This window comes from Lipotes vexillifer, unplaced genomic scaffold, assembly GCF_000442215.2.
Source record: "Lipotes vexillifer unplaced genomic scaffold, Lipotes_vexillifer_v1.1 scaffold362, whole genome shotgun sequence".
Taxonomy (NCBI): Eukaryota; Metazoa; Chordata; class Mammalia; order Artiodactyla; family Lipotidae; genus Lipotes; species Lipotes vexillifer.
The window spans coordinates 198,598-224,315 of NW_006788741.1; the positions used below are offsets into that span (position 1 = coordinate 198,598).

At 35.0% G+C, this 25,718-nt stretch overlaps 1 protein-coding gene across 1 annotated transcript in view; it reads right to left on the reverse strand.

Annotated features, from left to right (window-relative positions):
- Positions 1-1,524: 1,524 nt before the first annotated feature.
- Positions 1,525-25,718, reverse strand: part of MMP16 (matrix metallopeptidase 16) — a 346,798-nt gene continuing 322,604 nt past the window's right edge. Inside the window, exons 8-10 of the mRNA XM_007461751.1 lie at positions 18,984-19,134; positions 9,673-9,788; positions 1,525-3,052 (exon numbers count right to left, since the gene is read on the reverse strand). Coding sequence (XP_007461813.1) covers positions 2,718-3,052; positions 9,673-9,788; positions 18,984-19,134 — 602 coding nt within the window. The 3' untranslated portion in view covers positions 1,525-2,717. The remainder of the gene's footprint in view (positions 3,053-9,672; positions 9,789-18,983; positions 19,135-25,718) is intronic.

The following is a 25,718-nucleotide window of genomic DNA, read 5'->3' on the forward strand; positions in this document are numbered from 1 at the left end:
TAGTTCTTGCTCCATGCTCAGTAGAAGCGACTCTTTATAATACCAGCATTGTCTAGAATGGAAGCACTGAAATAAAGCTACAGGGCTAATTCTTGTCCTCTCCCCTTGCTTTCTTGGCCTTCACACACATAATCTCCATTATCTTGTCAAAATACAGTCTGCATTGCATAATGTTTTGCTGTAAAGCCATTAGCCATTACTTTTTTTAACTATCCTTTTTTCTTAGCCTTACTTTATGTTCAGGTTGTAAGAAATAACAATCTGCAAGGATTTGCAACATGCCCTCCATGATTACAAAATATTTTCCCCAACCAAAACATAAACGAGTAGTTTAACTGAGAGGCATTCTAATTTTCATGCTATGTTGAGTATAAATACAAATTCAAGGCAGCCAAACCAACCATTTCCAAATAAGAATGTATACCTACACTCATTAAAATCATCTGGAAATGTGTATTATTAGCAAATGAGTAAGAAATTTTCACTAGTATAAAATTCCTGCTTTATATAAAAGCCACTCTGGCCTTTCAAGTATTTTGAGGTTTTTTTTCCCCCCATAGTTCTATATTTGTACTAAAATGATGAATTTAGACTTGAAATTATATTAAAGGAAAATTAAAAGTCACTTCTACCTATAGGGCATTTTTAAAGTGTGCGTGTAAAGAGCAAAGTGTCCATCTGCAGATCCACCATCAACACTCCTTCTCTCTCCACTCTAAGGAAACAGCTCATGCTTACTAGGTTTTTAGAGAACAATTAACACTCCAATGGAGAAGCAACACAAGATTTCCTGTTTGTGCCAGTTTCCAAGTTAAAGGTCAAAGGGCAAAGACATAGAACAGGACTCTTCAAGGAAAATTTTCACAGAAGATAATGTTTAAGTTTTTGTTAATGACAGTCAACAGATCAATAATCAACTTCAAGGCAAGCTGTTCATTGTTTCAAAAGCTAATCCCCTCAAAAGCTGGCTTTCACACAAAGCCAATGTCTGACTCATGGGGTGCATTCGTTCTGACCATCTCTAATAAGTTCACAGCCCAGTGGCTGTAAAGCCTTTCACTGCAAGAAGCAGCGCCTAAAAATCAATTAAGAGGTCTGTCAGTTGCTGACTTTTCTCTAGGAAAAAAATATTGATACAAACCTGCTCTGCAGGTCACCTGAAAATGACAATACTGCTGTTAGGACAAATTACACTCAACAATGAAATGCTTTGGTGGTCTCTTGGCTCCGTCAGCTATCAAATGGATGGCTAAATGCCAGAAGCCACACTAACCCTTTGAGAACTATGGTTGACATGCGATAGATAGCTAATACACTGGAGGATATTCATGCAATCTCAGAGTCATCATTTTAATTCATTCTTTAGATGGCAATGCTAAGGGCGTCTTCCATGGCAAATTGAGTTTTCATGCAATGGATTTTAAAACAGAAATTGTGTTGTGTGTTGTGCCTAACAACAACAACAAAAAAGACAGGCTGTTATAATCAGTTGTTCAAATAAAATTTCACTCTTACAAGATATTTAATAAAATACCTTTTTATTTGCCAGAAAATTTTTGGCAAGTAACATCATTTCTGTTTGTTATAAATGCATTTATGTAGTAGTGTGAATCAACTACAAATTACATGGGGTTATAAGATATCTGTTTTAAAAACCTGAACTTCTTAAACCTATGCCTGTTTTTACCATTGCCCAGTTCAATAATTTACCAGATCCTAAGACTCTGAAAGCTGATTTGATAGTTCTCAAAGGGTTACACCAATGTATTACTAGTGTCCCATATCCTTATAAAATAACTGTCACTTTAAACCACTTTAAAGACATACTGCTTTTTGCTCCACTTATAATGAATATTCCTGACAGACCCATGGAAGGCCTGGGGCAGTGGCCTAATACAACTTGGGGAGATTATCACAATGATGTAGGGGTACGGTGGCAGGAAGGGGTTTAGAAACACTTCAAAACAATTAAAAGATCCCATTTGAATATAGCTGTGAATATAAATGTGATGAAACATTGAGAATATAGCTGAGAACAGCTGTATAAAATGAAAAATGGATGTAGTATTAAGGCTGTTACAATATTGCAGATATTTTGGCCCCTTGTTTGTTAGAAAATGGCTGTCCCAACAGTCTAAAGTCCGGCATGTGTATTCCAGGTCTCCCACCTGACAAAAACGAAGCATAGGAGACTGTCCATAGCAGTCAGAGAACTATCTTCTTTGGAGACAAAGCTGTTTTGGGTCTTCACACTTTCCTGAATGTTCAATTGTGGGTATTTTGTTTAACCTTTTCTTTTTCCTTGCTGTAAAGCAAAAATTTGTGGGTTTTCCATTTTGCTTTTTTCCCCCAGAAAAGGGCTCAGACATCAGAAAAAAAACATATTAGAAACCTTTAAGAAGAATCTTTTCTTCTTTTTCCTCTTTAGGTAATCCTGAAAATTTACTGGGCATTGAGCGTGCAGAGGAAAGGCCTAGAACTGAATGACAAAAAAAGACAAAGGACTGAAGAACGGCAGGTACTGTGCATCATGGAAGCTTCCCCATGAGTGCGTTTCCATTCATGTGCAGGACCAGCAACCCTCTGGGTTTGAAAGGTCAGCCCCAAATCAGGCTGCCACAAGCCTGCTCCTAGCTAGGAAACAGCATAACAGCTCTTGTCTTGAATCTCAGGTTATCACAAACTCCTAGAAAAGAAAGAAAGGAAAAATCCCTACATCACACCCACTCTTGCATAGAGCGTTTACAGTACAGTATGTGGCGGGGTGTTCCTTTCCTCTTGAACTGGAACACAGTGTAAACCAATACAAGGAGGCATAAGGCCAAGATGCAGGGAATGACAATAGCTATGGCTTTCACAGTGCTGGCTGTGTTGTCCAGTTTGATGACAATGTCTACATCATCTGGTGGGCTGTGTCCTTCTTTATCTCTGTCTGTTGGTCCGCCACAGCCCATAAAGTCCTTGAGGATGGATCTGGGATATCCAGGTTCTACCTTGAGTATCTGGTTGTTGAATTTCCAATACTCCTTTCCTTTGTAGAAATACGTAAAGCCTGGTGGGGGGAAAACACACACACACAGGAACCACTTATTTGTAAAAGTGTATATGTATAGAAATTTAATTAAATAGGATACTTAAAAGATGTATGTTAAAGCCACTCAATTTTTGTAGGAAAACACTATTCCCAGATCAGCTGTCTATTGAAATGGATCTGGCTCTTGTGCTCCAGAAACTGTGCCCTCAAATGCCTAGGGAAAGCTCAGCTGAAAGAGAGAAATAATATTTGCACAGAGTTGTTGAAAGACCATGCTTTATACATCTACTCTTAGTCTACACTGCAAAGAGAACTTCATACTGTTGCTCGCTTATAGGATTGCTGGTACAGAATTACACATTAGTGTGAGAGTATCAACCTGTATTGAAAGATGCTGAAACAGCCTTATAAACAGAAGCCCTGCTTGCCCTCATGCAGCTATTGAGGACATTGCGCAATACATCATAAGGAGGCGTCTCCATGAAACACCTCAAAGGAAATTTCTAATCATCTTAGCATCAGGAATAGTTGTACCCCTCCTAAGGAACAAGTTTGTTTTTGTCATTTGGAAAAAAAATCACAAGAAATCATAAATCATGAAACTAAAGGTGATTTCCTTTGTATGTTAGGAATTTTAATAAATACGTATTTATTGTATTTTGTGCAGTAACCTTTTTCAGCTCTAGGCCATGCCCATTTTGTCTCTTCTTTTGTCCTCATTTTTTAACTTTCTTATTTATTTAGCTTATGTTAAATTTTTATCACCTAGCTACATTTTACAGAAATTCTAAAGCTATTGTTAATCCTTTTAGAGTAAAGGATGAATAGAGTATAAATAAATCTATAATTCTATCTTTAATACTTCCAACTAACATATTTCATGGGGGAGGAGGTAGTATGTAGAAGGCTCAAGTAAGTTAGCAACACATATGATTTATGTTCCAAAACATTATGGATGCAGATAATAGATTTGTAAACTTGTGACAATTAAACTACAAATATGTGTTTTTCTTAGAACTATTCTCTTAACTTTTGTTTTTTTTTTTCCCCTAGGAGCAAGCCCAGGTTTTTCTTTCTGTCCATATCTCTTTCATGTCAAGTTTTTTTTGTGACTTTGAGATAAAATTCAAGAAAATAAGAAATGTTTTAATGTTGTAATCACTAAAAAACTATATTTTGGGAGATGTCTAATTTTGAATAGTATGCCTACTTTTGAGTTAATAATCATTAATGAGGGTTTTTCCCCTTCATTATTGAGAAGAATCAATATGGAATCAAGAATCAACTCATTATGGAAGAATCACTGTGTTAAAAACTTAGTAAATGGGGCTTCCCTGGTGGCACAGTGGTTGAATCCACCTGCTGATGCAGGAGCCTGTGCTCCACAACGGGAGAGGCCCGCGTACTGCAAAAAAAAAAAACAACTTAGTAAATGACATCTTTTAATCCTCATAAACACTCTGTCAGGTAGAATTAGCTACCTATACTTTTCAGGCAAAGATACTGAAGCTCAGATAAAATGATATGCCCTAGTCCTGTTAAAAAAAAATGATTTAAATCTTGGTCTAGCTTTAGAGCCTGAATCTTAATGATTTTTATAAGACCAGGTCCTTTAGAGATTTTTGTCTTTTCACAAATACTCCCTGGTTCAACATCACAGGTGGTGATAGACAGCACTCCTAAATCAATAACAACAAAAAACTCTGACATCTCTCAAAAACTTTCAGCTAGGATAGACCATCACTTCAGGTCACTTCATTCTAGAAATCATTCTGTTCAATGCCATGAAAATCAGCTATTGCTTTTAGTTTTGAAGGGCAGTTTTTCAATCAGAACAACTTGCCAAGTGAAAACAGGTGTATGTAGATTCAAATTTTTCTGCAGGGAGCTGGTATTTGATCACGCTAATGAACTCCAATGTAATTACTCAACAAGCTTGGATAAAGAAATGTCGAGGGCCTGCCAAATAAAGTGCATTAGACGATTATAGTTGAATAATGGCATTGATCTAGAATGAAACAGACCTTCCAGACAGGTGAATGTACTTCTTATATTTGTAAACTGGAAACCAACAGCTGGAAGTGTCCTCATCTTTAATGTTTAGTCAAAGCTAATTACTATCAAACTACTCGGTATCACATAAAAATTCAGAAGTTTCCATTTTCATATTTATCATGTCTGCAGGCCAAGTTCTATACTAACACACTCCATATACAGTAGAATTATAGTTGGCTGAATACACTTGTTAGAGGTAAGAAATCTAGTCAACAGGAGTTAAGAGAATAAAAGTAATTGAAAAGAAGTAGCCTAAAATCTTGGTAATAGAAATCTGTCAAACACTGATCCTGAAAAATTCATCTCATTCAATAATTTTTTTAACCATTTATGAAATATCAGTGGGTTGAAGAAATTTTTATATACTCATGTTTTGTTTCTTTTGTGAGTAACTTTGATGTTATAATCTTGCAGATGTTATGCTTACTAAGAGTAGAAACTTCAGATGAACTCACCTGAAGTATCATTTTTGAGAAATTCTGAGGTAGAAGTCAGTTAGGCTGTAATGAATTATATGATGACTTTGTTTTTCCTTGTATTTGATTGGTTTTCACTGGTGACTGTTCTATTGCTTAGTCATAAAATGTAAGGAGAAATTGTCTACCATAACTGTCTTTTTATAACTTCATAGAAGATCCTGCATGGCAGTGCCTGTGTGTTCTCTCTGTTTTCCACTATTGTATATTTATTAGTAAAAGTTAATTAATGTTTAACAAATGTGAATGAATAATCTGGGTCTTGTGATAATATTTGTTTGAATCCCACATGTAGATTTTAACAGAGAGTGAGGGTCGGGGTAGATAATTAATACACCAACAGAATCAAGAGTCAAACTATTTTAACAGGCTAAAAGTAGAGCTATAATCAGTAAAATAAAATGCAGCAGTGTTAAAGCAGAATCTTGTATTAACCTTAAAATTGCATTTTCTAAGGAGAGAATATAGAATACCTAGGAGGCAGGGCTTGACAGCAAGTAACTTAGAGATTTGAAGGTGGGTAAATGCAGTGATTATTTACTACAATTTTAGTATAAGTTAAAAACTCATGCTATTGTTTAAAACACTGTCAAAAGCAAGAAGAAATAATTCATATATATATATATGTATGGCATAAGTCATATATCATTTGGATTATTGTAGCTATTTTCAGGGGCTAAAAATAAAGAAGAAAATAATAAAATTGTTAAATTAAGATGGTTCCAGGTGAAAACTGGGATGATGATGGATTAGGAAGGTATATTCTGAGAAAGCCTAAGGTATATCTAATATGATAAAATGAAAAATCTGGCCTGACATGACAGATTGTCAATTACCTTAATGGTAAAATGTAGGAAAAGATGTTTTAATTTTTCCTCTTTGGAGAGAGTGCATTAGAGAAATTCAGTGAGGCTAGAATGGTCTAGTTTCAAACCGTAGACATATAATATCACCACCTTCATGATCATGAGTAAGTTAATTAAACTAGCTGATTCTGTTTTCCTCATTCATAAATAATTATAAATGAGGTAAAGAGGTATTTGTGTTGGACAATTAAATTAGATAACAAATTTATGTAGCACAACTGATAGATGGTGGGAAGTCAGTAAATCGCACCACATATTCACATTTCAATGGCCAAGGTGGCAGAATTAATATCAATAGGTATTATAGGAAGGCATATTCCACCTTAATATGAAAACATCCTTCAAAAATCTATAGCTCAATTTTAAGCTTCTGAGTTTTTTTGTTTGTTTGTTTGTTTTTGAAAACTACCATAAGAAGAAGATCCCTAGGAAGAAATTCCTACCTTGGTGGAAGGGTGAAGAATTAGAGAAAACATTTCATTGCTCTATCATCTCTGACTTTATGACCATCAAGTATCATATGCATGGACTTATCCTTATAGGGAATTACTTTGAGTATATAAATTTATTTATATTTATATAAATATAAGTGTGTTTGCTCAATAAATTGAACTTGATCTTCTATAAAAAACATAAGGGAAGAAGTTGTGTAAAATTTGAATTCAAGGTAAAAAAACACAAGCATGAGATTTGAACAGAGAATTAAAAGTGGAGAATTTGCTATTGGTAGACTATCTAGACTAAGACGTTCCAGATTGATTAATATCACTACCCTACAGAACAAGGGTTTCAAACAAATAGGAGATCTCCTTCAATGCAGGGAGTGAAGGTCTAGAGTAATGGAAAGGATAAAATTAATTTCAACAACTAATGTTTATTGAATGGTTACTGTGTACCTGCATTTGAGAGTTTACACTAGAGGGGATAACAAACAGGCATATAAATTGATTGTTGTAATATGAAATTTTGAGGGCAAGGGATGGTGTACCAAAAAGGATATTCAAGGATTCCTGAAAGATCAAAAGTGAGCTCAATGTTGAAGGATATCAAAGAAAGGGCTGGACCAGGTAAGGTACAGAAGACATAGATGTGTTGAAGTTTCATCTGTATTTTTTTGTCATTTGTAAACACTGGTTTTTCCAACATGCTTTGGGGTTTTTTTGCCAGTATTTTACAAAGTTATTCTTTGCCATGTGAAAATAAAATATTAAATTCTGAATGTAAGGAAACCATTTATACTAAACAAATATTATTTTCAGATGGACAAGAATATGAAAAATCATGGGGCAAGATGCAGCCAGAAGATTTTTTTGTTATCTTTATATAATTATGATTTATTTCCAGAGAACCTGAATCAAATCTCAAATTTTAATGGACTTACAAATAGAAACAGGGGAAAAAAAAACAGTTAAGATGCTAAGGAATTAAGGTTATGTGTACTTTTTCAATCTTTTGAAATAATTATTACTTATTTTAAAAGTTATTTTTATTATGAACGCTATATTCATTTTAGAATATTAATAAAGGAAAGAAATTGAAAAAAAAATTATCAAACTTGCTATACTTAATCACTGGTAAGATTGCGGCTTAATTTTCTTTGCATATATTTTTGTATAGTGTGTGATAACTTTTACTGAGGGCAGTCTAGAGCAGTGGTAGAACTTCTATAAAGGTAAGCTAGAGCTGGTTTTATCTGGGCTGAAACAACCCCCTTTAATCTAACCTCAAGAAATCTCCTCTCCTCCTTAGATTCTTGGTGACAGCTCTAATTTTAGGGGATCATCTCAATTTTCTGCTTTCCATGTGATTATCTTTCATGTTTTTTCACTGCTTTGTCTTCTGCATCTTCATAGTTTGTGGAGTTTTTTGCCATATATTGATATGGTTTTACTGTCTCCAATTTGACTGCATTGTAACTTTATTTTCTTATTGATTACCTTTTTATCTCAGATAGATATGTTTCATTTCAATCTGTCCTCTCCTGTGGATTTCTGCGTTTGTCACATACAGGCTATATATTAACTTGGTCCTTTAACTCTCTGAACGAATAGAATACACAAAAAACTATAATTCCAGTAAGTGCTATAATCAGGGATTCAAGGTTCTTTTTGACTTAACATACAGTGTTTTACTTGTGGGATATCCTTACACAGAATGTAGTATAAATTACATATAACAATGGTCAAAACACAGTTTGTGTTTGATTTTTCTGATTGGTATCATCCTGGGTGTCAGTTCGTTCAAGCTTGTACTCAGTGTAAAGCTTTCTTAAACTCTGGCAATTGCTGATGATCAGCCATTGTTTTCAGTGGGTCGTGTCAATTTTTCATTTTCCCCATTTCTTCATTATTCTTTTTTCAATATTCCTCTCCAAGATGCACTTAATTTTCCTCTTGCAAGTGATGTTTATTTTGTTCTTGTTGCATATATGTTATGGATTTTTCATGCTATTTAGGACCCACATAATGTATTATTTTCTTCTCGTTCCTATTATAAATCATCTGAGAGGGTATTTTCTTTTTCTCTGTATTTCAGTTTGATGTCACTTTCCTTTGTTCTGGAATATTGTGTATAAATTTTATTTTGAATTATTAATATTATGGTTTATTTCTACTTACTAATCCCTGGATGTGGAGAGAAATGTTCAAACTTTACCAACAGATACAGAAGTATCAATTACCCATTGCTTGGCTAACTTCCCTTAGTATCTGGCTGAATCCCGAATCCTGAGATGGAGAGCAAGGCAGCTCTGTGATCTGTTTCTGTTATTAAGCAATCATACATCTACTCTAGCCTTACTGTATTGAGCTGGGATCTTTCTTGTTTGCTGACACTATAGGACAAAGGCACACATGAAAAATTATAATCCTCAACATGCTGTACAATCCTCAGCCCACATTTATAGCATATCTTCTTTGTGACCAGCTTCTGTCCCACATATGTCTGTTATTATTATCTTTGCATGAATTTTAGTAGAAAATAGGTGAGGTTACTTCAAAGGAATTAACACTCTTCATTTTTAAAAATTACTTTTTTTTTCTTATAAACTAAAATAGGTTGAGGTTAAAAAAACATCTTGAGCATAATATTAAATATAAATCTATGAAGGAAATTTTATATAAATATAATATGAGATAGCCCTAGTATGTTACTTTCTAATCATTTAACATAGTGAACAAGTAGGTTAGATTATTCAAATACTTAATAAGCTCATGAAATATATAATGCACATGTTGCATACCATTTTCTTTGTGCACAAAGGCTCCCTGAGGAGATTCGGGGATACCTTTCCAGACTGTGATTGGTTTGGGATAGCCAGGATCCATGGTTTTCATTTCTTCACTATATCTCCAATACCTGAAAAGGATAAATAAACAACAACAACACATGCATAGGAAAGACAATTATGTATATAAACAATAACAGCTAGCTAGCATTCATTAAATCCTTGCTTCATGCTACCTATGTACTTGTTAGTGATTTAAAGAACTGATTTAAATCATGCAAAGACAGTGTACACAATTTATTCTGTTTCTTTTTTAGAATATGCTAAAAATGGATATGCTATTTTATATTTATTCAGTCTGCTAAAAATTAATTTTAAAACTCTAGCTAAGCATAGTTACAATTCAAAAGGGTATCACCAACCTATGTAGAAATCAGAGGTTTTCATGATTTTTAAAAATCTTACTTAGGCACCAGAATACATCATTTGAAATAAGCATAATCTTGATCCATTTACCCATTCATTTATTTAACAAATATTTATTGAGTACCTACTGTGTTTCCAGCATTACTGTACGTGCCAGTGATACAACCTTGGACAAAACAGACATGTCCCAGCTGTTATCAATCTTATATTTTAAGATATGTAGAGATTACAGGCAAAAAAAAAAAAAATGTCAATAAGTGCATACTATCATAGGAGGTGGTAAGATCTATTAAGAAAACAAAGCAGAAAAAATTACTGGATAGCAAGGTCTTTGATAAGCTGTTGTTTGAGCAGAGAGCAGAAAGAAGTGAGAAGCAACATTCTGTAGTTTTGGGGAGCATAACATTCCAGGTAGAGTAACTAGTTATCAAAAGTTTCTGTGGCAAGCATAAGCCTGGAGCGCTTGAGCATCCACAGTGAGGCTAGAGTGACTAGAATTGAGTTAGCAAAAGGGAGACAAGGTCAGAGTGGAAACAAGCACCTGTGATTAGATAGACCCTTAAACTATGGCAAAACCTTTTGTTTTCCTCTAAGAGAGATGTGAAACCAATGAAGACTTTGAGCAGAGGACCTTCAAGATATGGCTTTTTTTTTAAAGGAACACACTGCTGCTATGAGTTCAACAGATTGAAGGAGGTAAAGTAGAAGAAGAGATACTGGTTAGGATGTCATTTCAGTAATCCTTGGGCTAGAATGTGTGCTGGAGAACTGATGATGATTCAAGGAATTGGGATATTATTTTGAAGAAAAAGACCAAAGAACTTACTAATGGATTGAATGCAGTATGTGAGAGAACAAAATTGAGCATAACTCAAGAATTTGGGACCTGAACAACTGGAAGAATAATCTTCCCATTCAGTGAGATAAGGAAGCATGGAAAGGTAAGTTAAGGAGGTTTGAGGAATTGTGAGTTTGATTTTAAGCATGTTAAAATCAGATGCCTGTTAAACATCAAAGTAGTTGTTGATGAAGCAATTAGGTATATGACTGTAGACTTTAGGGCAAGTCTTGACTAGAGTTCTTGGTGTATAGATGGATAAACAGATAAAAGCAAAGCTTGCTAAGAGTGAGAACTCTCAGAGCTCTCATCCCTCCACAGGGTGGCCATTGGACCACTTTCACAGACCCATTAGACATCTAAGGAAAAAATTGCGAACCTTCCTACTTTGGATCACTCATTATTGCCTATATGTTCTAAGAGTCAAAAATTTTATGTCTGAATATTCAAAAGGATTGACAAAACTGGGGTGAAACCACTGGGAGTTCACAATGATATTGCCTATTTTAGGGCAGGCATAATGCTCTATGCATTATATCAAATGTTTATTCACTATAAACTCATGAGAGAATTGTCATTGTCTCCATTTGAGAGAGGAGAATTCTTGGAGGACAATGACTTATAACCAGTTCTGTTCCATTTCAAAAGTCACTATTCTTTCTTCTACACATACCAAATATTTTGACAACATTTTCTCCCCCACACCACTAAATATCTCTTAACATATGCTAAAGGTAGCATTTCACCAACAGATTTGTGAAGTAACACACAATGCATTATCTTGGGATTAGGCATTTAGCTTAAATCAGAAAAAGAGAAAAAAATCCAGTCTTTTCTGTATATTCTCTTGTTTCAGGTCTATGGAGAATCCTTTATCTACAGAGCTGTGGGATCTTGTAAAGAATGTTTTTCTATAGATTCCCAGATACCTCAGATAAGTAACATGTGGAATATTAGCACTTCCTCCATCTTCAGTGTTCACATGGAAAAGAAAAGAAGATTGTTTCAGGATGTATCCCAATAATAAGCCACAAGGCAGATTTTATCCAGACAGGAAAACACACTGTAGAGGTGTTTGTCATAGATTCTTATCACATAGAAGATAAAGGCAGATTTGATAGAGAGATCAGGAAAAGCTTCAGGGAGAAGCACTGAGCTGAAATAATGGTAGCCAGGCCTATATTTCTGAAGAAGACAAGTAGGGAGTGCAAAGTTCTACCAAAACTAAAGTATATTTTCTTTCATGGAAACATCTGCTTTTAAGTTATTTTTGAATATTCCTCTATCACAGAACACGCTGTGATGAATATAGCATGGTTAATGGGGTTGAGATTGCACTCAGAATCTCCAGATCTCTTCTCTCAAGTAAATATTTCAATTGGATTTACAATAGTCATATATATTTACTGGTTCCTGAAGTTGATCATAAAGAAAAGTTCTCACAGAGAAATCATCAAATACCTTATTTCACAGATTCTAAGATACATATTTTTTCACATTTCACATCTCTATTATAGGTATTTCACATCTCAATACTATGTCAAATTATACTGGGCAGAGTTTTCCCCTCAATGATAGATTAAATTATGATGTATCTTACAATAAATGGCATTTTTAGATGGCATAAACCATAACTTAAAGCAAGTTTTAAAATTTTGCTAACCCAGGAATAATTTAAAATCCTAGGGACAATGGGATCACACTCTACATATGATTTAAGGAAGATTACTACATATTCAGAAACCAGGTTTGTTCTCCAAGACGTAGTTATAACAATGTTCATGTAACAATACCTATTCTTCATGTAGTGCTTTGTAGCTATAAAGTAAATTTATATACATACATTATTTTAATCTTATTTCACTAAAATCCCTCAAATATCTTTTGTATTGCATATTAAAACATACTTATGCTGAGGTCTTAATATAGATATAGTATATATGGTCACCCAATTCAGTCAATGACAAAGCATTGGGCATCATATTATTCAAAGGTAAGGTCTTAGTCATATTTGCTCTTCTTGAATGTTAGAGTTGAAATTCAAAACTAATGGTCTTTGATTCATAGTTTAGTACAATTTTCTACCACAATTCTCCTAGTGTTTCCCTTGACATAGCATTTTTGCATTAATCCCCCTGTCATCTTACCCTCTTGGGGCCCTCACTCAAATTCTTAATGTTCACTGTGTCAATATAATTTTCCTTCATCCCTTGCTCTATTTGCTTATAGATCCATTTGCCTACCAACACTTTTTTGAGCACTTATGTGCAAGACACATAAGATTTATTGAGATCACATTTCAAGAAAATATTTATGGAATGTGAATTTTATTGTACCCTCTAGTAGGAACATAATCCTGGTATGAATTTTTCAGGATAAAAACAATTTTTCCCTCTTTTTGTTAGTAGGTAATGCAAAACTATAACTTGGGATCATTTCACCATCTTTGAAAAACTCAGCATAAGATTGGACCCTCAGGTTACCTGCTGTGTCAGCTTTGATATATGTCCAGTAAACTTCAATGTGATTAGAATCATCTAATTATATTCAATCATAATATTATTCAGTCCATTATATTATTATATATACACATTATATCCAGCTGTCTTATAAAAATGTTGAGGCTTATTCATAAATATAGGTTTGCATTTTAATTTCTAACATATCTGAACATATTTCAACATGAACAAAAAAGCTCATCCCACTGATATTTTTCTCCCTGAAAAATAGGCCTATAGGTTCATTGAGAAGTATATTAGCATATTCACCTGGAACATTATGTAAATAAGCCACTTGGAGGGGTTTAAGATTTAGATATTATAATGGAAAAATTTTGGAATTTTGTGCAGTAAGGTCAGCAAATGATAGTAGCTATTATAAATAAAGCTTATATTTTTTTCTTCGGATATATCAATAATCTCTGCAGTAGAATCATGACTTTAAATTGCTGATTCTTTGAGAAAAGCATTGTAAATCAATCCTTTAAAATAAATTATGAACGGAAATGGGATTTATTCATCATTTTTTAGATTTGATCATGAGTCATAACCATAAGACAAAACAGTTGTCCGTGTAATAGTATAAAACAATTTCTTAAATTCCTTCTGTGTGAACAAATAAATGGTATAGAAAATTCTGAAATGACATACTTTAATGTTTCTGGATACTGAACTCAAACTGAACAGAAAGTGGCTCCAAGGTTGATTTCATATGATCTGGTCATTTCTTCATCCACTTTGTCTCATTTTCTTACTCTAGAGTCAGACTACTTGCCTCTGTTATCACAAAACCCAGGGCCACTTTTATTCACACCGAAATAATCATAAAAAATCTCTTTCTTCAGAAGCCTTATTAAAAATGCAACAGAATTGAAAATATCAATCTGTACTCTGTTGGATAATTTTAAAAACACAAAAAGGAATTACTTCATAAACACACACCTTAAGCTATAGGAAATAAATGTATTTTTCTGTTTGGCTATTAGTAGTAATAATAATAAAACAAACCAAAATAGATCTAAATTTTATCTTCTTTCTTTGAAAATGTCTTAAAATCCTCAATGGTTCAGCCTAGAATGAAGTATGAAAAGAGAGTCTTGGGTATATTTGTGAGAAGATGCTGAGATGATTTAGGAACATAGCATTTTAGAGCTAAATGCTATGAAGATCAAAATGTATCCAAGTATCAAATTATAGTATATTAAGAAAATGGCAAGTAGGAGTCTGAGGGGCTGAGTTCCATGCTATATGTGAAACAGTGAAACTGGACATTTTAATCTGAATTTACAGATCTGTTTAAAGAACCACCATTTCCTCTACACTTCTTTAGCTATCTCTATAATTATGAGATTTCATGTCGGCCCTTACTTTCAATACAATTTATATGAAATTACTCTCAGATCTGTGCCTCCAACCCACCTTTCCTTGTGAACTGTTACTACCTGCTTGATTTCTCTAATTGGTGTGTAAGCAGGTATCTCAAACCGAAAATGAACATTTCAAACTCTTAGTCCTCTTCTCCCAGTATTCCTTCCTTTCTTTGCTACATCTTCAGAAATGGCACCATCTACTCAATTATTTAGGCAATAAACGTAGATGTTGTCTTTGATTTGCTTTTCTCACCCCTAAAATCCAAGCCTTAAGAAAAACTTGTTATGATTACATACAAAATGTAAACTGTACTCTTTGCTCCATCTCCACTGCTACCATTGTGTTCCCCTGTACTACTTCAACAGCCTACCAATTAATCTCCTTGCTTCCACTTTTGAAGTCTATTCTTCGCACGGAGGCCATAATGATGCTTTTGAATACACAACAGAACATGCACTTTCCTGTTGAAGACCCTCCAATGTTTTCCATTGTACTTAAAATTAAAAAACCCAGTCTTTAAGAGATATGGGAACATATGTATACATATGTTATAAAGCAGAAACTAACTTATACTTTGTTATAAAGCAGAAACTAACACACCATTGTAAAGCAATTATACCCCAATAAGGATGTTAAAAAAAAAAATCCAGTCTTTGCCATGTTCTACAGGGCCTCGTAATCTGGTCCCTGCTTACCTGTGTGACCTCCTTGACCACTTACCCACTATGCTATAGCCACAATATTTTTTTCTGATTTGAACATTCTAACATTTTTGCTTTTCTACTGTTATTTCAGGTACTTACAACACACTGTTCTGAATAGCTTTGTGTGGTTGAAATTTCTCCCCACTAAAGTCCTTGAATCAGTGTCCCCTTCACAATTTAGGCCTTTCTTGACCTCCACACTAATTTCCCAACCACTCTTTACAACCCACGAGCCTCTATCACATCATCACCTATTATATTCCTTGTAGTGTTTCTCAATGTTAACATATCAGGGTCATTTATTTCTTCTCTGTTTACAACTATCACCCCTAATAGAATCTAAGGACCATGGGAGAAGAATACGTGTGTTTTTTTTACTACTATATCTTCATTACCTAGTACATGTCACATAGTATGTGCTCAAAAAATGTTTTAACTAAATGAGTGAAGGATATGCCAAGATGAGTACAGAAATCTTATGCAAGCAGGAATTAGAGCTATTGAGAATGTAATGGGCTGTCTCATATTTATGCTGTCACCACAGGTAGTCAGGTACAGAAGGATGAATACCTATGGAATGTAACTGAGGCAGTCTAGATTTTGGTAGGAAGTGAATATGATGTAGGACTGACATATGGCAGCACTTGAACCAAATATAATTTAAAGGTATGCTTTGTTTGTCTAGCAAATTATATAAATGATTCTGATTTTGAATGCTTTTCTAGAGTATTTGTACTTTCCAGCTCACCACAGTACCTATCACTCCCTACTGCCATATATATTACTCCTACACCCAGCACTGTATATATTATTTGCCTGATCCCTTAAAGCAATTGAGTTTTTTACACCAGGACTAGGTTATTTCTAAAATCCTTTACTGATCTTAACCTTAGAGAAATAGAAATCTGTTTTACATTTTTTTAAAACAGAAAAATGTCAATGAAATAAGAGGAAGAAATAAATAAAGATAAATGTTTTCAATATTTTCTCTCAAAATATACATGGAAAAAATATATAAAGTTAAAATTGATAAGTATTGTAAATATATAATGCCTATAAGGAAGAAAAACTCACTGAATTCTCATATAAAAGTGATAAGCAAATTGTTGTTTTTATGTTTGAGTTAGATAGTTTAATGTCTTTTCCATATACTTTTAATCTAGAGTGAATGTATTAATAAATTGTGTGACTTTGGAATTAAGCAATTATACAAATATGAAATCATCTATTTGTAAAACATCTATGACTCATGAACTCATATATAAGATCGCACACATGGAAATTTGTTGGGATCCTGCTCTAAATATTTTTAAAACCTATAAAAGCAGTTATTTAAGCAGAACTTAAAATCAAACTATTTCTATATATTTTGTTATATCTTGCATGAAGCTTGTCAAGTCAGAAATAAATCAACTAAAACTCCTTTTCTCATTTACTATATCTTTATTCCATTATAAATTTGGTATGTAACCTTTATTGATTTCACTGACTTGAGGTAGCCCACATTTAATTTCTAAACTTAATTTTTTCAAGAAGTGCTAAGCTTTTAGAATGGAAACATTTTTAAAAGTATGGCTAACTGATAATAAAATGGCAGTTTTTATTGTCATCTATGAAACCCTCATTAAAGCTATTATATGAAAGTTAAGCTTTCATGTTTTGTCCTGTAGAAGTTAATTTCCCCAGGGTGTCTTCTCAGCCTTTTGTTTCTACCCCTTTCTGGGGGTGGGGGTGGGGTGGGGACAATACAGGACTGTATTGAACCTAGTCCTGAAAGAGTACATTCAAGCAATTAAAGCCAGCTGAGGAATTAAACTCTAACAACCTAAGTGTTGTTATTTTAAAGAATATAAGTCCACAGATTTATTTTCATTAGGGTTCACCATGCTGTGGCAATTTCTTCATTCTTCTTTTTTCATACTTTAACTACATATCTCTTACTGAGAGTCATATACTTTTTTGTGATGATAAGTAGTATCTTCTACATTAATAAAGTTTTTGATGAATCATTTTATTTTGTGATTTAGTAAGAAACATTCAGCAAAACCTTAGTTTCATCGTAGTGAATTAAAAGCTATAAATATTTTGCCATAGAAATATATACAAATTTAATGTATAAAAAGCTTGTAACAGAATAAAATTATACATTTTTATCCATGGACACAAATGATAGGATCTTTTTGTTCACGGATAAAGCTCAATGTTTTAAGTCACTTGCTATCAAAAATTACAAAGTGTAAAATAAACAAGGTTTATATCCTTATTTTTTTCATGAAGTTGGAGACATTTTATAGGGTTACATTATGTTAAGATTATAAGGCAAACAAATACTAGCTTGTTGCTCATTAAAACCTGTTGTTTTTATGTGTGTTTGTGCATGTGTGTGCTTTAAATTTACTTGTAAAATAACATATTTAAGTTTTACCTAACAATGAAGGTTACTTATGAGTGTCACATTTTGACCCAACTAGTAAAAGTGTAACTAAAATTTGATTTTTCATCTTTATTTCTTTTTAACCTAATATTAATTTAAAATAATAAAAATATAGCCTTCAGCTTATATTTTATATGTAATATCTGTCAAAAAGTAGGCAGGGGGTGAAATTAGTATGCCTAGTGACTACTGTATTTCATAAAGTAATAGTTCACTTTGTTTTACAAACCCTGTTAGTAATGTCATAAAAGGAAAAGAAATGACAGAAAATAGCAAGAGATATTATACTTCAAGCTAAAAGTGTTTAGTCCAGTGATAGTTTAGTTAGTTCATTGCACCTATCTGCTGGTACCTAAATAAATAGTGTCCTAAGAAATAGAACTCATGACTAAACTGAAAGTATTTGAAAATGTTCAAAATTAACTGTGTGAAGAGTGTAAAAATTTAACTTTAAATATAAAAGCAAAAAAAAAAAAGCCTCTCTAAAAAGTACTTTTTAAGTAAAGTAAGTAAAATTACAAGAAAATGCATTGTAAGGATAAAATACACTACATATACAGCTTTATAGGCATGTTAAGATTATACAGAAGAAAAAGAATATATACTGTATATATATACATTCATAAGAAAGTCGCATTACTTGGGTATATTCGAGAAAGATTTATCTTGAATATTATTTTAAAATGTTTAAAAATGGTTGCAGGGCTTCCCTGGTGGCGCAGTGGTTGAGAGTCTGCTTGCTGACGCAGGGGACACGGGTTCGTGACCCGGTCCGGGAAGATCCCACGTGCCGCAGAGTGGCTGGGCCCGTGAGCCATGGCCGCTGAGTCTGCACGTCCGTAGCCTGCGCTCCGCAACGGGAGAGGCCACCAACAGTGAGAGGCCCGCGTACCGCAAAAAAAAAAAAAAAAAAAAAAATGGTTGCAATTCTATTAATTCTTGTGCTTATATTTACACAGATTCTTTCCTCAAATGTACATGCCTATTATAGACTAGATATATTGACTTCTCTAAACATTAGTTAACTGTTTTCCTCATGTGAAGTGTGTACTGACCTGTCCCCCTTGAAGAAATAGGTTTTCCCGACGTCCTCCCACCAAATGGCTGAATCAATACCATGAGGGGGAATTCCACTTCCAAGAGTAATCAAGTCATGAGGGTAGCCAGGTTGAAGAGTCGTGTCCTTGAACACCCAATATTTGTTACCTGTATGAAATAAGTGCAAATGCAGAATACACTAATTTAATGTCAGAAATTAGAATATATCTACTAACACAATGCATTTAAAATTCTTTTACATGAAATCCATGAAATAATTTAGTAGCAGTCACACCTGGAATACTGACATTATTTTTGAAACATAAATGTTGGTTTCAGAAGTGGACAAAATGAAAACTTAATAATGTAATCAGAATTTGTGTGTTAATTTAAGAAATAAAAAAAGATCTACAGCTTGCCATATTGAAACAGTTTTGAATCAAGGGTCAGGGATTCTTCCTCTAGGAATTAGAGGCCTTATTTTCATTCAAGGCTAAATCATTCCTGTGTTTTGGGCATTCTATATGCCCTCAGATTGCTGTACTGATTACAACCTCTACTCTGTTAAAACACTTCTTCTGGGCTGATCCTTTTCTTTTAATATATAAACATTCACAAGTCCATCTAGTTTAATAAAGTCATCCTCTTTTGACATGATGCCCTCTTCTAGCTGTTACACTATGCTTCTCTTTAAGAATGGTGACTGAAGGTAGCAAAATTTTAACCCTAAACTTGTTCAGAATTGCCAGAGTATGGCAATACTAAAAAAAAGATGAACTTTAGTCAGCTTTATTACTGTTTTGAAATTATCTACAGACAACACACTTCCTCATGCCCTACACCCCTGGCAGACTATGTACACCACTCCCCTCTTTGGTATGACTCTCAAGTAGTCTGCAACCATTTCTCACTTCACTGAAAGTTGACTTAATACCCATTGTCTACTGAAACGTTTTGTCCTGGAGTCACCAATACCTACAATTTTCCACCCTTATCTATTGACACAGTTGCCCACTTAAAGAACTTTTCTCCCTGAGCTGCTGGAAAACCATTTTGTTGTTGTTGTTGCTCTTTCTTCTCTAGCTGCTTCTCTCTGAGACTCATTTATTTTACTCAGTCCTTGAATGTTGACATTTCCCAAGGCTCTGTTCTCTGCCCTCTTCTCTTTTAATTTTAAATTGTACAGGGACAGAGTGGTGTCACAAACTCAAATACTTATAAGGGCCAGTCTAGAGATGACAGGAGTGGAGTGGCAGAGGTATTCAAATATTGAGACACATCCTGGATCTTTCTATGCTCAAGCAACTTCTTGAGTAATTAACTCCTCTTGAGGTTAATACCTGGCAAATAAAACATTATGTTAATATTTTACAAAGTATCCTGTGTCCTTTCTACTAGACGTAAGGCCTTCCTCATTGTTAAAATATTTCAATACTACCTGTAGCTGAGGACTATGATAAACTGTAGCATTCATGTTATACCTGAAGGAATTTAAAAAAATTTAAAACCACTTACTAGCCTAAATCAACACAACACAAATGAACCAAAAAAAACACATCTTCAGGCTAGATTTAGGTAGGAGTCTCTAGTTTGTAACCAGGTTAATCTTATTTGCCCCAAGAGTTTCTACTACCATTTGTTATCATTTTAAATTAAAACAACATTTGTTGAGTACCTCCAGTGTCCTAAGTGTCATGTTAGGTACCAAGGATACTAAAGAGAACAAGAAAGACCTGATCACTACCCTGATCATCCCACACTCAAGTGAATTCAGCAGATGAAAAGCAAAAACACAAAAATGTAATTATAGTAATTGAAAAACTGTTGAATGTTACAAAGGAAACACATCAGGGGTTGAGAAAAAGAAAACATAAGGGGAACTTACTTTAAATAAGGATATCAGGAAAGCATCTCTGAAGAAGTAGCACTTAAGCCAAATTTAAAGAAAGAGAAGAAGGTGATACCTATGCAAAGAATGCAGGGAAGAGTGCTCCAAGAAAAGCAGAGTTTTATATGATTAAAGTTGAAAAAAGATCCTTGGAATGTAATAAGCAAGAAGATAGTAGCACTGAAAACCTATATGATGGGCTTGGATATTAGTTTGAGTACACTAGTAAGCCATCAAAGAGATTAAATTAGCAAAGGCATATGGTCTGTTTCCTATTTTCAGAAGATGATCTTTGGTCTTTTGTTGAAAATGGATCTTAGAGAGAAGAGTGGAAATGAGAAGCTCTATCAAAGATCTTTTGCCGGGAAGAACCCTCAAGATGGAGGAGGAGTAAGACATGAATCTCACCTCCCCCCAGATACATTATAATGTATTTATAAATGTATGTATGTATTTATAAATGTATGTATTTATAAATACATCTACACAAGGAATGACTCCTACAGAACATCTACTGAACACTGGCAGAAGACCTCAGACTTCCAAAAGGGCAAGAAAATCTCCATGTAACTCGGTAGGGCAAAAGAAAAAAAAAAAAGAGAAAGGAATCAGGACAGGACTTGCACCTATAGGAGGGAACTGTGAAGGAGGACAAGTTTCCTCACACTAGGAAGCTCCCTCACTGGCAGGGACTGGGGGGAGCTTCAGAGCCTCAGAGGAAAGCACAGCAACAGGTGTATGGAGGGAAAAGCAGAGAGAGTCCTGCACAGAGGGTCCCAGCACTCTGTAGCCTGATACATTTGTCTGCTTATCCACAAGAGCAGGTGGGAGCTGGGTTCTGAGACTTCGGCTTCAGAGGTCAGACCCCAGGGCGGGGACTGGTGTTGGCTGCATGAAGACAGCCTGAGGGGCTAGTATGCCACAAATGAGGGAGTCTGGGAAGAAGCTTGGGCCTGCCAGAGAGACAAGGAACCATTGTTGGGGGTGCATGAGGAGAGGAGCGGGCCTGCCATAGGAGCTTCTTCTGCTCACAGGCAGAGGACACAGTCTACATGAGCTTTAGGGGTGGGCGCGAGCTGCAGCTGCTATCTCAGACCCTAGAGGCAGGAGCTGACTGCTACTGCTGCCACCACTGCTGCCAAGGGTCCTGTGAGCAATCACAGCTCACTGCCCACAACTTCCCAGTGGCTTGTGAAGCCCACCACTGTCAAGGGGCCCACAATCCAGAGCCAACTTCCCCAGGAGAGTGAAGAGTGAGCCCCAGGCTATTGCAACTTCCTGCTGGTCTCTGCCACCACAGGTACTCCCCTCACATCTCAATTGTGGCTGCCATATCAATTGCCTTAGTAAACCCTACATCTGTAGAATATCTGAATTGTGTCCCCACAATTGAGGTTGGTCTAGCTTTAACAACTGTGGACTTTGGGGGTAAGGACATGCAGGAGTTGGGCAGGTCAAAGTCTGAGCTGGGCTCACAGTGCCCATGTCAGGGCCAGAGACCTACTTAGAGGTATAGGAAGACTTCCTGGGTAGGCAGGGATTGGCTGTGGCTCACTCTGGGGTTAAGGACAATGACAGCTGAGGCTACAGGAAAATAATAATTATTATTACTATTTTTTATTGTTTTGTTTATTCTGTTCTTTTCCATTATTCTTTTAAGTTTTAATTTTTATTTATTTTTTCTTTTCTTTTTTATGCTTTTATTTTTAATAAGTTTTTATTTTATTTTTTCTATTTTTACTTTTTTTTGTAATATTGTATTTTTTCCTGGTTTTTGGTTTTTTTCTTTGTTTTGTTTTTATATTTTTTAACTATATTTTTTAATTTTTACTTTATTTTTTTGTTGTTTTCCATTTTTTCCATTTATTTTCTTCTTTCTTTTTTTCATCATTTTTGTGTGTTTGTTTTATACTTTCTTTGACATTTTTTAGTTTGCTTTCTGCTTTTGATTTGTTTTTTGTTTTTGTTAGTTTAACTTTTATTGCTTGTTTTCATTTTGGGGTTCATTTATTTCTTTGGTTGCTTTCTTCTTTTTTGTCTTCTCTGTTTTTTTTTTTTTCTGTTTGTGTATCTGTATTTCTTTGTGTGTGATTGTCTGTTTGATTTTGCTATAACCATTTGTCTTGGGGTTTATCTTTGTCAGTTTGTTTTCTTTATTTTTTTTCTTCCATGCTATGCAGATTGCAGGGTCTTGGTTCTCTGACCAGGGGTTGGCATAAGCCTCTGAGGTGGGAGAGCTGAGTCCAGGACACTGGATCACCAAAGAACTCCTGGGCCCAGGGAATATTAATTGGTGAGAGCTCTCCCAGAAGTCTCCATCTCAACAAGAAGACCTGGCCCCATCCAACAGCCAGCAAGTTCCACTGCTAGACATCTCATGCCAAACAACTAGAAAGACAGGAATACACCCCCACACATTAGCAGACAGGCTGCCTAAAGTCATACTAAACTCACAGACACCCCAAAATACAACATCTGGCATGGCCCTGCCCATCAGAGGGACAAGATCCAGATCCACCCACCAGAATGCAGGCACCAGTCACCCCCCCACACACACACACCAGGAAGCCTACACAAGCCACTGGATGAACCTCAAACACTGGAGGCAAACACCAAAAGACTGAGGGAATGCAACCTTGCAGCCACGCAGCCTGCAGAAAGAAGGCCCCAAACACAGTAAGTTAAACAAAATGAGAAGACAGAGAAATATGTTGCAGAGAAGGGAGCAAGGTAAAAACACACAAAACCAAATAAATGAAGAGGAAATAGGCAGTCTACCTGAAGAGAATTCAAAGTAATGATCATAAAGATGATCCAAATCTCAGAAATAGAATTGAGAAAATACAGAAACATTTAACAAAGACCTAGAAGAACTAAAGGATAAACAAACAGTGATAAACAACACAATAACTGAAATCAAAAATACTCTACAAAGAATAGATAGCAGAATAACTGAGGCAGAAGAATGGATAAATGAGCTGTAAGATAGAATGATGGAAATAACTGCCATGGAGCAGAATAAAAAAACAAAAAGAATGGATAGAATTAAGGACAGTCTCAGAAACCTCTGGGACAATATTAAGTGCACCAACATTCAAATTATAGGGGTACCAGGAGAAGAAGATAAGGAGAAAATGTTCTGAGAAAATATTTGAAGACATTATAGTCAAAAACTTCACTAACATGGGAAAGGAAATAGTCAATCAAGTCCAGGAAGTGCAGAGAGTCCCATACAGGGCAAAGCCAAGAATAAACATGCCAACACACATATTAATCACACTAACAAAAAGTAAATACAAAGAAAAAATATTAAAAGCAGCAAGGGAAAAGCAACAAAATATATACAAAGGAAACCCCATAACATTATCAGCTGATTTTTCAGCAGAAACTCTGAAGGCCAGAAGGGAGTGGCAGGATATATTTAAAGTGATGAAAGGGGAAAACCTACAACCAAATTACACTACACAGCAAGGATCTCATTCAGATTTGATAGAGAAATCAAAAGCTTTACAGTAAAGCAAAAGTTAAGAGAATTCAGCACCACCAAACCAGCTCTACAAAAAATGCTAAAGAAATTCTCTAAGCAGTAGACACAGGAGACAAAAAAGATCTACAAAAACAAACACAAAACAATAAGATAATGGTAGTAGGAACATACATATCAATAATTACCTTAAATGTGAATAGATGAAATGCTCGAAACAAAAGACACAGTCTGGCTGAATGGATACAAAATCAAGACCCATATATATGCTGTCTATAAGAGACCCACTTCAGACCTACGGACACACATAGACTGAAAGTGAGGGGATGGAAAAAGATATTCCATGCAACTGGAAATCAAAAGATAGCTGGAGCAGCAATACTCATATAAGATAAAATAGACTTTAAAATAAAGACTGTTACAATAGAAAAGGAAGGACACTATATAATGATAAGGGATCAATCCAAGAAGAAGATATAACAACTATAAATATATATACACTGAACATAGGAGCACCTCAATAAATAAGGCAAATGGTAACAGCCCTAAAAGGGGAAGTTGACAGTAACACAATAATAGTAGGGGACTTTTTAACACCCCACTGTCACCAATGGACAGATCATTGAAAATGAAAATAAATAGGGAAACACAAGCTTTAAATGATGGACTTGACATATTTATAGGATAGTCCATTCAAAAACAACAGAATAGGGACTTCCCTGGTGGTACAGTGGTTAAGAAGCTGCCTGCCAATGCAGGGGACATGGGTTCGATACCTGGACTGGGAAGATCCCACATAATGCAGAGCAAATAAGCCCATGAACCACAACTACTAAGCCTGTGAGCCACAACTACTGAGCATGTGTGCCACAACTACTGAAGCCTGCATGTTTAGAGTCCATGCTCTGCAACAAGAGAAGCCACAGCAATTAAAAGCCCACACACTGCAACAAAGAATAGCCCCCACTCACCACAACTAGAGAAAGCCCACGCATGGCAATGAAGACCCAAGGCAGCCACAAATAAAATAAATAAATAAGTAATTAAAAAAAACCAAAACAGAATACACTTTCTTCTCAAGTGCACATGAAACATTCTCCAGGAGAGATCACAACTTGGGTCACAAATCAAGCCTCAGTAAATTTAAGAAAATTGAAATATCAAGCAGCCTTTCTGAGCAAAATTCTATGAGATTAGAAATAAATTACAGGGAAAAAAAGTGTAAAAAAACCACAAGCACATAGAGGCTAAATGATACACTACTAAATAACCAAGACATCACTGAAGAAATCAAAGAGGAAATAATAAAAAAAAAATACCTAGAGACAAATGACAATGAAAACACACTGGCCCAAAACCTATGGGATGCAGCAAGAGCAG